The 14,931-nt window shown below is 39.3% G+C and overlaps 1 protein-coding gene across 4 annotated transcripts in view; it reads right to left on the bottom strand.

Annotated features, from left to right (window-relative positions):
• Window positions 1-4,918: 4,918 nt before the first annotated feature.
• The window catches only part of RBM39 (RNA binding motif protein 39), a 29,050-nt gene continuing 19,037 nt past the window's right edge, over window positions 4,919-14,931 (bottom strand). For all 4 annotated transcript variants that reach the window (XM_070744919.1, XM_070744920.1, XM_070744923.1 and 1 more), the window contains 9 exons: window positions 14,494-14,631; window positions 13,664-13,729; window positions 12,657-12,861; window positions 12,326-12,403; window positions 11,643-11,675; window positions 10,665-10,740; window positions 10,474-10,579; window positions 6,808-6,886; window positions 4,919-5,879 (listed from right to left, as the gene is read on the bottom strand). In XM_070744919.1, the coding sequence (XP_070601020.1) occupies window positions 5,779-5,879; window positions 6,808-6,886; window positions 10,474-10,579; window positions 10,665-10,740; window positions 11,643-11,675; window positions 12,326-12,403; window positions 12,657-12,861; window positions 13,664-13,729; window positions 14,494-14,631 (882 nt within the window). In that variant the 3' untranslated portion in view covers window positions 4,919-5,778. The remainder of the gene's footprint in view (window positions 5,880-6,807; window positions 6,887-10,473; window positions 10,580-10,664; window positions 10,741-11,642; window positions 11,676-12,325; window positions 12,404-12,656; window positions 12,862-13,663; window positions 13,730-14,493; window positions 14,632-14,931) is intronic.

Raw genomic sequence — 14,931 nt, 5'->3', positions numbered from 1 at the left:
TATCTATTCAAATGGTTTGTGACCTCCTTATTCCCATCAATGTATGTATTATCTCCAGTACTAAGCTTTGTGATGCTGCAGTTTTTCTTCTTCCTATCACTAATATATCTGAAAAAGGTTTTATCCCCCTTCATAGATTTGGCAATTTCTTCCTGTTTTGAGGCTTTAGCACCATACATTATCTTTTTCACCTCCTTCTGTCTCATTTTATATACCTCTCTGTCAGCTATACTTCCAGACTCTTTATACCTCCTATAGGCAGACCTTTTTCATTGACTATAGCCCTTACATCATTACTAAACCATAGCGGTTTCTTCTTCCTTTTATCTTTAGTTATTTGTGTTACATACAGTCCAGTGGCTTTTAAGATGGCCTTTTTTAATACAGTCCACTGGGCACTTGCTCCTGCCGTTTTATCCCTGCCCTTTAATTCATCATTTAAATATTCCCCCATTTTATTGAAATTTGTTTTTCTGAAATCTAATACTTTGGTTGTAGTATAGGATTGCTCACAATCAATTTTTACATCAAACCACAAACATAGGTGATCACTGCAATCTAAGCTTTCTCCCATCTTAACCTCTGATACCTGGTTCCCTTTCATAAAAACTAAATCTAGAATATTCTCCCCCCTAGTTGGTGTCTTAACCAGCTGTGCCAGAGCTGCTCCTGTAAAGGCCTCTACCATATTCTTGCTTTTGCATGTAAGGGCACTAGGGATATTCCAGTTAACATCAGGCATGTTGAAATTACCCATAATCACAATATCTCCCTTTACTGCCATTTGGGTAATTTCATCCACCATCTTGTTGTCATAATCCTCAGATTGCCCTGGAGGTCATAGATCACCCCAAATCTAATGACAGAACCCTCTTTAGTTTGCATGCAAACCCAGTCTCCAGCTCAAGTTAATATTGACATATACAGCATTTTCATCCTGTGTTTGTTTCCAAGTCCAAAGTACATGGTAAGCAATTTAAATACCATAGATTCCTAACAGATGTCAGAAGTACACACACAAGATTTTTGGTGTATCATTAACAATGGTTTACTTTTCTGGATATGCATGACACTGAACAAGTGTCACATCAAATACTGATAAAACATGCAAGGCTAAACATTGCTGGCTATCTACCTTGCAATTTAATATAAGATGTGAATGCAGTGATTCCTCAAGAAGCTGCAACAATTTAGATTTTAGATTTTATTAATCTTATAAATTTGAGTTACCTATTAACCTTTTTTGAATGTAAAAAATGAAACACGTCAGGTATAACCCAAAAACAGTATTTTCATGGCTTGCCTTGCAACTACTAAATGTTTAATTCCTTTGTTTTTATTACTGCAGATAGTAACTACAAAAATCTTGCTCCATATCCATATAGTAGTGATGATAAACCTTTATGTCACTGTGTGTCAAGTATGTGCAAGGAGCGCACCACCACTCCCGCGTGCCAGCACCCATAATGCACAGCCCTTACGCATGTGCATGCATACACTAGCACGCCCCCCATGCATGCAAACACCATGCATGTGGCCCGCATCATGCATGTGTGTATACATTGTACACGTGTCTCCACACCCCGTTTTGGATCAACCTTTGCTGCTGAGAATGACTTGCCTTTGCAGAGGCACTGGCGGCTCCTGCCAGCTTTGTGCTCTGGGGCAGCAGCCAGGCAGCAGGCACAGCCCAGCCCAGCCCATGCGGCCTGCCCTTTCAGGGCCCGCAAACTGGCTTGCCCAGCTCGGCCTGGCTTTGCCCGGACACTGCCATTTGGGTTCTATATCCTCTGTGCATTCACAAAATGCTTTGTGCATGCATAGAGTAAAATCCCAAATGGCGACGGGTGCTACTGGGTTTCCAAACACCAGCAGGCAAACCCGAACTGGAAGCCAGGTCAAACTGGAAGCCAGGTCAAGCAGGGCAAGCCAGCTTGTGGTCCCCAAGACAGGCCGGCTGCGCATGCTGGGCTGCAGCGCAGAAGCAATAATTTGGTTCTTTTACCCTCTGCGCATTTGCAGAGTGTAAAAGAATGGTAGCATCTGGGCAGAGCCTCATGCTGCTGTTGCTACTAGCTTTCTAACCGCCAGTGGGCACGCCTGAACCGGGAGCATTTCACCCATCTGGCTTCCAACCCTACCACCAGCCATTCTTACCTTATGCGGCAGTGGTAGTGCCTCCTCCTGGCCACGACTTGCAGGCTGAAAGCACAGCCCAGCAGCGCCCAAGCAGTGGCTGTGCACTTTCACCCTGCAGGTGCCCAGCACAATCTGCTGCCCACCAGGTGAGTGCCAAGGAGCAGCCTCACCCACGCTTGGAGCTCTGGCCTGCGCTTTCAGCATGCAAGTCGCGGCCAGGAAATGCCGGCATTGACACATAAAGGTAAGAGTGGCTGGCAATGGGGTTGTGAGCCAGCCAGGCCAAAAGGACAGCCGGCAGCGCCCAACCAGAGGCTATGCACTTTCGCCCTGATGGTGCCCAGTGCAGCCCCAAAATGCCACTTGGTGCAGGAGTGCCAATAAGCAGCCTCACTTGTGCTCAGAGGCAAAGAGGAGCTGACCAAGTACCAGCATTAGCAAGAGTGCCGGAAATGCGGCCTGTTTGCCTTTGTATCTCACGCAAGAGCAAGTAGCCGGGATCCATGAAGCCACTCACCGGTCTTTGCCCTACTCAACCAGACGATGTAGAAAGCAGCATCCATGTTTGAAATTTGCCATGCTGGACGCTGCCCAGAGGTCACTCCTGCCTCTCTGCCGCCCCATGCACCTGAGCCAGCAAGTCACTCCTTTTCCCTTCAGTTGCTGCTGCGTCTCTTCTGGAGAACAGAACTGGGGAACAGTGGTTCCCAGCAGGCAGCCCAGACCATGGGATCATCTGTGCAGGTAGACCACCATCCCACCCTCACCAGCTGCTCATCCATTGGTGCTCTGGACTACTGCGGGCTGCACAAGCCCACTCTATATACCCAAGTAGTTTTTGTACATCCATGTTCTAATACTGCTATATTTGACTGTCATAGTCTGCAAATCTGAACACAGCGATACTGATGCACAGGTTGTCCTCAGCACATTTGCTCAGAAAAAGTAGACCACATTGCTATTTATTTTTCCCAATCCATGTCTCCCATGAACTCTGTTCCAGTTGTTGCTGGCTGTCCTCACTATAGTTTTGAAGTCATCAGAATAATAAATCTGTCATAAGCAACATACTAATTATTTATTAAATAATTAACTTGTAACACAGAAATGTGTAAAGAAGCAACATCTGTAACTGAATGAAAAAGTATTTTCAAATGAAAGCAATATATTTTTAGAAAAATACTTTCCTTTTAAGAGTTAAAAATAGGAATATTAAGTTGATTACAGCAAACTCAACATTCAAAGAATTCTTGTATTTACAAAGCTCAAGGCATGGAAATTCTAGCCCTCACTCTATGAACTTTTTAGGGAGTTTATTTCTGGCAAGCATGTGACCTTCAATAAGCTTATTACTGAGCAATACCAATAGGTGACATTTACAAAACCATAGGTATGAGCCACAAAATCTTAATTGGAAAAATATAAGAGAATCATCTGTTAGGTAAAAGAAATGTTTAAGGGTTTATGAAAATTGGAATAAAATTCTCATGATATCTCTATGACATTACAACTATTAATATTTATACCATGAAAAAGCTGTGACAGTATCTGCAATGAGATAACTGAGTGGTTGGTAAGGAAAATGAGATGAGTTCATAACAGCACTGGTATCTATGAGCTCAGGCTAAATTAGTATTTGCCTTAAAATAGCCAGCAATTGATTCTTCTGTCTCTTGGAAAGGTTTGTTACATACAGTAGTACAGATATCTCATAGCAACAGTTTTCAAGGCAAGAAGTGAATGGTATGTGATGGAAACAAATTGGTCTAGTTGGAATAATGGCTAAATAACTCCATGAATTCTTATATATTTTCAAGCTGGATAGCCCTTCAAACAAACTTAGTAGCTTGTAATTCGGTGCACTAGTAATTTTTAGGGTATACCTATTTTAAACAAATGATTTATAAATAAATTTTGTCATGTCCTGTATTATCTATTTATATAATATAAATTTGCAACCTTGAGAATTGAGCAACAGAATATTGCCTACCAAAATGTGTAAAATGTGCATTTTCTTGGGTAGAAATAAGATTTGGAAATGTTCAGTCCCAAAATAAACGTGGAACAAATAATGCACTTTACTTCTTGTTGTTCCCCAAAGATAATTGATATATCCTACATAGTATGTCAAGAAATTCAATCTGCCAATCTTAAGCATGCTTAAAGTCTATTTTATAGTGTTAATTATTCTTATACTGACACACTATAATTTTAAAGTGGCTACGGTAATTGGCTTAAAATATGCAATCTTCCTCAGGCAATAAATGAAATATATTAATAGAACTCGGACTATTTTTGTCATAGGCATATCTTATTTTAAACAATATTTTGTTCAAGTTTTGATTTTTCCATTCATTAGAATCCTTCTTGAAGACTCAAAACAATACATTTAAATCAAATTAAATCTGGAAGTGAATCCGAAAAATCAGTTTACCTGACTAACAACTATAGAAGGAAATATAGAAAGTCCTCAATTGGCCATAAAAATATGCAGATCCGTCCCCACTCTATCTTGAAAGATGTAATTGTTCTTAGAATGCAAGACATTCTTTGAATGGTTCTGTGCAGCAGAGGAAAGTGAAGAAAACCACTAAATTCTAATGAAATGTATGGACTGCAGAAGATCTTTCTGTCAAGAATAAGGATTGTTCTAAAATTTAACCATACTGCAGATTCATTCTGTCATTACAATCTACAAATCAGGCTTCTGCTCACCTAAAGAGATTTAATGTTGATTAAAGTTAAACTTCAGTTTTGTAAGAAAAATAATTCTTCTGGAGGCCTTTGAGAGAATTTTATTTGAGTGGTTCTTACAAAGATTGTTGCCATATGAAAGTTGTTTGTTGATAGAAATATTAAGCTGTTTTGTCAAACACACTGAAGTAACCCAAAAATATATTTCAGAGCTCACAGAGCTTAAAAAAGAGCAGAGATTATATGCAACCAGACAAAATATATTCCTGCATTTCCTACTTCAACTTTTAATTAAGTACATTCCCTGCAATCATTGGAACTTTAATCTGGAAATGCAGAGATAGCTTTGTTTGGAATTCTAAACACACCTTACACCTTATTTACAAGAAACTTTTACAAGAGACAATCAAAAGTTACCATCTAGAAATAAAATCTTCTAATCCTCTCAATTTTACCAGTTGTTCAACATTACATGAGCAGATCAGATGACTGAAAATTGTTCAGTAGCTTCTTCAATTTTCAATCCATACAAAACACACTAAATATGCCGTTACTTTAACCTTTAGCAGAGCATCTACATTTTAATAAATGTAAAAATGCAACTTCTGCGTTAAAAAGGCTTGCAAAACATTAAAAATGTCCTCTCCATCTTTTACAGAAAAAAAAACTTTTTCTATAACCTATGTCTGTTCCTACACCATACTTCAGCCAAGTCTAAATGTACAAGAATTACAAGGCAGAACAAGTAGTCAGCTTTGTTTACAGTGGGAATGCTAATCATGAGAATAATCACAGCATTCCTGCTTATTATATATATTTCTTTAAAGGTAACAGGAAATGTACACAAAAGGACTTTACATCTTTTTCCTTTTGTTTTCATCTAAATAAAGGTAACTCAAGTCTTCCTTCAAAAATAGCTATGTACAAAACTGACTCAATCCTCCTTCATCGCCGAGTTGGAACCAAAAGCTGGGTTGCATTCATAGAATCTGGGAAAAGATTATGGTATGTCGGAAGAGGAACATATGCTGCTGTGATCATTTTACCTGTAAGAGAAAACAAAAGTGTATTAATATCTAGTAGGACAAAGTGCAATGCCTATAAAATATAGGAAACAGATTCCAGCTTTATTTTAGATAACTCACATTACAATCCTACAATGAATATCCATCATTCAGTATGACTCAACTAAAACCAAAACATATTCAATATGTTTATCAGAGTCACAAGACCCATGCAAAACATTTATTTAAAAAACAAGTCCTTAGGAGATAAAATGTCACACAGGATAATAAAAAAAAAGAATTTAAAATGCTTGTAATAATTGGACATTTTGATTCTCACCCATAAACCAATTTGTACTAAGTATGGCAAAGATAACACTGCTCAGTAGGTAATATTGCTGTGCCCTTGTGTAGAACTCTGGAATTAGCAGCCAGGTTTTATGTGTTTGTCTAAGTCTCAGCCACATGTAAAATAAGAAATATTTCTCTATCTGCCTATTGATTACATTTCCTTGGGGCAATGTGTCACAAGCAAGACAAATTATACAAACAGGCATGAGACTTTTCAAATCAATCCTTATTACTTTTGTTTACTCTTCTAAATTTCGAATTTTCAACTTATCTCTTAAACTACAGAAATCACATCAAATATTTTTTGTGTTTCTTAAATAGTTTTCGTTCGTTTTGAAATGCAACTTCCATTATTGGCTTCTAACAGTATGTGTAGCTGCAATATGGTTAAGAGCTGAAAACACTGAAAACCAAATTTGGGGAATGTACTTTTGCATCATTTTAAGAACACCTTTTCCTACAGACTCCCGTTCCTGGCCCAAAGGAGTTAATGATAGTAGGACAGATACTAATGGAAAATGCATCTGAATTGACAAATTTTCCAATTTTCCATCCATAATCTATATCTATTAATCATATTATAGTCATACTATGACAATATAGTAAATATAGTACTTACCTGCAAACCATCTTCCATGTAATGCATTGACAGCTGCAATTGCTGCAGCTATTGAAGGGCATTTGACATATACATTGCCCTGTAATATATAAAAGCAGTATTTACTACACAGCCCATAAACCATTTCATTACCAGGTTCCTCAATGCCTCTAGTAATAACAGAGATTTTGATGTACTGCCCTCATTAAAAAGTTTTTTAAAGTTGTCACAACAGATGCTATCACCCCTTGTCCTGATGAATCTAGTCTACCATCTCAGCCTAGTGAGATCATCTGTTGCCATGAGGTGAGTGAACATTAGTATGCTCATGTTATACATGTTATTTCATTGGAATCATGGATCGTGGCTTTCATTCTTTAATTGAATTTTTTGAAACAAAAAACAAACAAACACATACAAAAAATAGACACATCATACAATACACACAAGCAGTTTACGGAAACTTGTGCATTTTAAATTAATGTTGTTTTTACATTGCCTATTGCCTTTTCTGCATTGTCCTCTTTTATTGTTTGGTTTTTTCATTTCTGTTTTTTCTCTCCATCCAATTGTATAATTTTCCCCATATGGTATAATAGTCATTTCCCTGTTTATTTATTTTGTGGATTTCATTTTCATTCTATAAGTTAGCCTAGGTGAGTTACTTTGGTTCAAAAGGTTTTGCCCAACAATGTATGGTTTTGCCCAATTACAAATACTAAAGTTTTAGTACAATATAGATTTATTCTACCTAGCAATTTATTTTCTTTGACTGTTTGCTCTTCTCTATTTTAATGCTTAGACAAACATATTTGATTTTTTTACTTGCAACTTAACAAGTGTTGGCATAGAAATTTTAAGGAAAAAATCAATTTGTAAAAATACTTTTGCCTTTGCTAAAAATGTTTAAAGTTAGAGTCCTCGGAGAGGGCAGGCATACAAATCCAATAAAATAAATAAAATAAATAAATAATAAATAATTTGTATTAAATCATTAACGGTTAAAAAACCTAACACTATTTTTTTTAATAAGGTGAAAGCAAAGAAATATATCTTAGTGTGTATTTGTAGGAGATGATCAGGCTGCGCCTGAGGAAAGCAAGATTTGATGGTGTATGTTGCAGTGGTTCCTCTCTCAAGTAGATAATTTTAGTCAGTGAGGGAGGGAAAGATCTTATCCCCAGGGCATATATACTATTGACAGTACATTGTCTTTACTACTCAATATTTACATGAAACTATTGGGAAAATTATCCACCAGCATTTGTCTGTGGAGATTCTTAGTCATCCAATTATGGTTGACCCAAAGGTGCTTTTTCAAACGTCAACTGACATTTGTTTTGCCTTGAAGACATTTTGCTTCTAACCCAAGATTCTTTAAAAATGAAGGTTCTTGAATGAGAAGTCTAACATTTTCAAGGAAAAACAAAGGAAGTCTAGCTGTCTTTTGAAAAAGCATCTTTGGAATACCCACCCAGTACAGGATGAGATGCTGTCAGTACATTGTTGATCCCTAGACATACATCTCTGTTCCAGGTTAGGCATTAGCTTTGAATAAAATTCTATCTTGGTGCCTGAAAGTAGTTAGATACTGGATGGGAAGAAACAGATTTACAGTGGTCCCTCGAGTTTCGCGATCTCGATCTTCGCTAAACGCTATATCGCGAGTTTTCAACCCGGAAGTAAACTCCACCATCTGCGCATGCGTGCCCTTCCACGCATGCGTAGATGGTGGAGTTTCCCCGCCGGGCAGAGGCTTCCCTGGGTCTTCCCCCTCTTGCCCCGGTAAGGCGCGAGCAACGGCGTGGGCGGGTGGGCGGCACACGCGCGGGGAAACCCCAGGGCCGCTTCTCAGCTGAGAAGCGGCCCCAGCAACAGCGCGGGGGGGCAGGCGGCACGCGCGCGCGGGGGAAACCCCAGGGCTGCTTCTCAGCTGAGAAGCGGCCCCAGCAACAGCGCGGGGGGGCGGGCGGCGCGCGCGGGGAAACCCCAGGGCCGCTTCTCAGCTGAGAAGCGGCCCCAGCAACAGCGCGGGGGGGCGGGCGGCGCGCGCGCGCGCGCGGGGAAACCCCAGGGCCGCTTCTCAGCTGAGAAGCGGCCCCAGCAACAGCGCGGGGGGGGCGGGCGGCGCACGCGCGCGCGGGGAAACCCCAGGGCCGCTTCTCAGCTGAGAAGCGGCCCCAGCAACAGCGCGGGGGGGCGGGCGGCGCGCGCGCGCGCGGGGAAACCCCAGGGCCGCTTCTCAGCTGAGAAGCGGCCCCAGCAACAGTGCGGGGGGGGCGGGCGGCGCGCGCGCGCGCGCGGGGAAACCCCAGGGCCGCTTCTCAGCTGAGAAGCGGCCCCAGCAACAGCGCGGGGGGGCCGGGCGGCGCGCGCGCACGCGGGGAAACCCCAGGGCCGCTTCTCAGCTGAGAAGCGGCCCCAGCAACAGCGCGGGGGGGGCGGGCGGCGCGCGCGGGGAAACCCCAGGGCCGCTTCTCAGCTGAGAAGCGGCCCCAGCAACAGCGCGGGGGGGGCGGGCGGCGCGCGCGGGGAAACCCCAGGGCCGCTTCTCAGCTGAGAAGCGGCCCCAGCAACAGCGCGGGGGGGGCGGGCGGCGCGCACGCGCGCGGGGAAACCCCAGGGCTGCTTCTCAGCTGAGAAGCGGCCCCAGCAACAGCGCGGGGGGGGGGGCGGGCGGCACGCGCGCGGACAAGCAGCAGCAGCGAGGCGGCGGGGAAACCCAATCTTCGGCTCCTCGCTGCTGCGGTGGAAATAAAAATACCATCTGCGCATGCGCAGATGGTGTTTTTACTTCCGCACCGCTACTTCGCGACAAATCGATCATCGCGAGGGGTCCTGGAACGGAACCCTCGCGATGATCGAGGGACCACTGTATACTTAATCCTGGCCTCACAGCTCCAGCTGGAACATTAGATGGAAGCCATGATGAAAGATTTGTATTTATGTCAGCTTTTCTTAAAATTAGAGATTTGTTGACAGTCATTATTTCTTCATATCTAGATTTTTGCAACATGGATTGTCTTTGATGATAAAACTACACCGCACTTAGAACTGCATTATCTCTGCATTGAAAGGCTTTTGTAGATAAAATGGATGTGTGATTTCATTGTTCCCAATCCTAAGAGATGGTGCTAGTCATAATGTTATGTTAAGAACATAAGAAGAGCCATGCTGAATCAGGCCAAAGCCCATCAAGTCCAGCATTTTGTGTCACACAGTGGCCCACCAAGTGTACATGGGGATCTTGAGCAGAAAGAGAAAGCAAGACCCTCCCTTACCTTTGACCCCAACAAATGGTACTTAAGGGAATTCAGCCTGACTCAACCAACATAAAGGTGGCACATGGACATCCGTTTCAATAACCACTGATACACTTGGTATCCATGAATCTGTCTAATCCTGCCTTGAAGCTATCAAGTCTGACAGCTATCACGACTTCTTCTGGAAGTGAATTCCATCAACCAACGAACCTCTTGGTGAAGAAATATTTCCACTTTCTTACCTATGACATTTAGGGAGTGCCCCCTCGTCCTAGTGTGATAGAGAAAAGAATTTTTCTCTATCCACCTTTTCTATCCCATTTAAAGGGCCCAACTTTAATGCTTACAACTTCTATCCAACTTCTATTCAAACTTTCAAGGGCCCAACCATAATGCTTTCATTAGATGTCTTTAAAAAACATACCTGAGTTGAATTTTTGTCTACATAAATGTGGACAACACCCCCATGCTTGTTACATTCTTCAATCACATCATCTTTAATTTCTGTATCCCAGCCAGCTTCTTCTTCACTGCAGAATAAATTAAGAAGGCAATAAACTTATGTCTTTCTTCCAAATAGAGAAAATTCTAGAAAAGTACATCAGGTTAACTTACGTTTGAGGGTTAAACATATTGGACAGCTGAAAGCATTGCGTTGCAAGTGGTTGTACAGAAGCAGCCGCAGCTAAGACTGAAAAAGAAAACATAGCATGATTTTTCGGTCATTTTTATTTTGGATTATGTATCAGTTTTAAATATATATAATATACAATATAATTCTGTCATAAAATGAAATTCCTCATAAGCAAAGATTTTAATTCTGAATCCAAAAAACTAACTGTATCAGTGAAGACACTGCCTCCAAAAGGAGCCCTTCCAACAAAATGCTAAAAGAATGACTAGACAATTATAAGATCAACATTTAGACCCATCTCTGTGTAACAACGTGGCAACTAAAACTAGCCAAAAAACATTAAATTACAAGTAGGATCTGAAAGAACAAAATTTCATAGCCATAAAGGGTCAATACAGCAATGGACGTGAGTTTATTATGTGATGTGTAAATCGCAATGTTTTCAAAAGCTTTATCTGCAAGCACAGAAAACTATTTGCATCTATTTTATTTTTGTACATTGATGCTATCAACCTACTAATTAATAATAATAAAATAAGCAAGTAAAGTGCTTATTTTATTCTGGTACATTGCCTGTACCAGAATATCTGGCACATTCTGGTACATTGCAATGTCACTTTGGTGATCCATGGGCTAGTCTTACAAATGTTTGGTTTTCCTGAATATACCAAAGTGACTGAGACAATAGGAGGAGGAAGACATGTTGGATGTACAGTATTTGCCATTTTAAGTTATTTGTAAAAATTATGAAGGTAATACACAAATAACTATAAACAAATAACACTCTTCCAACTGTAACCTTTAACTGGCAAAATGGTGTGATATATGCTGTTTCCTTGTCCAATACAAGCAAAAAATATCTGAAATTCTGAGATTACTTCTAATAAATGGCAAACGAGCTAATGGAATTGTAGATGCCCAATTCTTAAATGGTGTACAAGATTAAAATTAAATCTCACCTTCACTTTGCTGAGAAAGTCTTGTCTGTAAATCTGAAAAAGAACATTGGAAAATTTTAATACTTATTACGTCTTGAGAAGAGACTTCACACTCAATAGAAAATGTTATGCGCAGATGGTCTTCTTGTTATGGCCATTCAGTGATCATTCAAACTTAAATGGTGCTGAATTAGTAGTAGTTATGACCAGTCCTTGGACTGCAGGCCATCACATTATCCCCATGGTCATATGATTGTGATCCAGGCATACTGCCCGGCTCATATTTAACGGTGAGCCAGTCATACAATCACAATTTCTGACATCTCTGCTAGCTTTCCACAAGTAAGGTCAATGGGAAAATGGGCAGGAAGTTATGGTCACATGAAGCCTTCAATTAACAACTGTGCAGTCCTTGCTTAATGACAGCAACTGTAACTGCTGTTGCTAAGCAATGCAATCCAGGACATCCCGCTTTACAATTGCATCATTTAATGACAGCAATTCCAGTCCCATTTGCTGTCCTAGCCTGAAGTAACTTTTTCATTATATAAATTCATGATGGATATCTTAGCCCCCCCCCCAAAAAAAACCACTTTAGAAAAGGAGTGCTTGCTTCCAAGAAAAAGCATGCAAAACTATTACTTCAAGTTAGATTTTTTTTTTCTAGAATAACATCCACATAATAATTTAAAAATTAATTTTACCTGCTACAGCACTAAATGCTAATGATCCACTCATTTGCAGTGCTTGCTGGGCAGCTGGAGGAATCTGTAAACCAGTACCTGGAATTTAAAAAAAATCACTGAATCCTTTTTGGGATTTACTTTTAACTATGTCATGCATTTTATGAAGTTTTGAGAATAAATGTGATTGCGTTTAAATCCACTATGAAAATCACAACAAATTCTTCATTTTATTGAAATACTTAAAAATATAACACAATGTCAAATACTGAAAGAAAGAAGCAAAGATGACACACAAACTAATGAAGTGTTAGGGTTAGGAAAAACACATAGTAGTTATTAATTCACTTACCCTCAGCAAGCCTTGCCATCAATTGAAGACGACCAGTTGTTCCCAAGTCTATACCAGTCCTTTCCAATTCATCATTATCCAAAAATGAACTGGCACTGGATGCATCTGTACGTTCAGTCACATGTCCTACTTTCATTGGCCTACCTGCCAATTCAAATCCATTTAATTGTTCCAAGGCCTTTTTAGCACATTCAGAGTCTGAAAACTGAAATATATAATTTGAAACAACTGTTACAGCATGTTGCTTACATTTAATTTAGACACATCACTAATTGTTAAGAGGGGTGGTATACAAATCCAATTAAATAAATAAATAATACCGATGCCTGAAGAACAGACAATGGTATAAAAAGGGTGAAAAGAGACAAAAACATTTATGTATGCTTACATATTTATTACATCTAGTCTTTGCTTGAACAGAGTTGGGACCAAGCAGTGTTAAGCTAGACATTACATGACTATGACTTTTGATTTCACTGCCAGCTTCTCTATTAACTGCGAGGATACCAACTGTAAAGTGTGCAAATAGTGATTGTGATCATGGGAATGTTGCAATAGTTAAGTACAAGGAATGTTCATAATATTTCTTTTCCAGTGCCCTCCATCATAATTTTCAATGTAGTCAGGGCAGTCATTAAGTGAGGACTTCCTATACTAATATTTTTATGCTGTTGTACTTCCAAAGGATTCATAGCAGCACACAGAAAAAAAGATAGAAAACATAGATCTTATAGAATATCCTTGATTAATTCCAATATCTAAAAAAATGATGGAAGACAAGATAGATTTCTGTTCAATATATGCTCCCATTTATTTATTAATTTATATGCCATCCCTCCCCCTCAGTTTAAAACACGAGCTACATACATATTATGCAATATAAAATATGTTTCTTATATATAGTGAAATTATATTCCAGTTATAATTGATAATAGATGAACTATTGTTGTAAACCAAGAGTTAATTTATTGTCTCCTAGCCTGTATATGTCAACTATATAAACTTACAGTAATAAATCCATATCCTTTGGACCTTCCAGTTTCACTGTCCATCATTAGCTGAATGCTTTCAATCTGAAAAAGATCAAGACTAGTCATTAGTGTATGTATATACATATATATATGTATTAATGTAAGGTGAAAGTTCAAATCAGCCATAGCAGGGATCCCTAACCTCATTATATTAATTACACTAATTGTACATATGAAAACTCAATTCAGTGTGCTTTTAAATGTACATACACAGTATAATTCCAGATTTAATAAGAAAATGTTAAATTTTCTATTTTCATTTATTAAGCTTACACCTATTATTTTTTCAACTTTATATCTCGAGTTGTTCTGATGCTAAAATTCAGTTAATCGTATAAAAACGTATTTTCAATTGTTCTGTTTTGGAGACGTTACAAAAACTGCAGCTAATACAGAGCATAGCAGTCTGATTACTAATATTGGTGACTACTGTAGAACACTAGCACTGTAATTGCTCAACTGGTAACCAAATGGGCTTCTGGGCCTAACTTCAAGTAATCACTTACAAAACCCTACATACTGGGTTATATCAAGGAACATTCTTTCCATGTTCAGTTCAAACAATAAGGGAAGACAGGTTCTCTACATTAGAAGTTAATGATACTTGGACAAGAAAAGCCTATGATTTATAAAATCATGCCCTCTCCTATTGTATGTCAATATTGAGCTTTAGACTTTTGGCTCTATAATTAGCTTGTATTACATTTAAAAATTATGATACTATAAGAGAATTTTTAAGCACAAAGATCCTCATTTGTGTTGATTATTAAGCAGATAGACAGATACTGTATGGAAAAAAATCTTACCCGGCCAAATGGTTCAAAGATTCCACGAAGCATATCTTCGGTTATATTGAAATGTAATGAGCCTACATAGAGTCTCATGGGGCCTGCACTTCCCTTTTGTAAGTTATTAGCCATTGCTGCTGCTCTGTTTTTCTCTGCCTATAAAAATTATATACATAGGAAACACTATAGATTACTATATACAGCAGTATAAACTATGTTGCAGCCTACCAAGAGATATTTCTATCTGCAGTGTGCAAAATCCAAATCTTTCTCAGTTATATAAGCTATGTAAGTTAGAGAACAAAAACATTAAGCTGTCTGAAAACTAACACAGCTGATACTTTTACTTTCAAGATTATGTTCTATTTTCTGCTTTAAAAATTCTCATATAAACAGTCCTATATTTGTTTGGCATCAAAAGTTATAGAAAATCATGAAAACTAACTGAAAAGTATT

Source organism: Erythrolamprus reginae, chromosome 3 (genome assembly GCF_031021105.1).
Source record: "Erythrolamprus reginae isolate rEryReg1 chromosome 3, rEryReg1.hap1, whole genome shotgun sequence".
NCBI classification, from domain to species: domain Eukaryota; kingdom Metazoa; phylum Chordata; class Lepidosauria; order Squamata; family Dipsadidae; genus Erythrolamprus; species Erythrolamprus reginae.
Note: the sequence above shows the minus strand (reverse complement) of the source record. Positions and strands in the feature narration are given on the sequence as shown.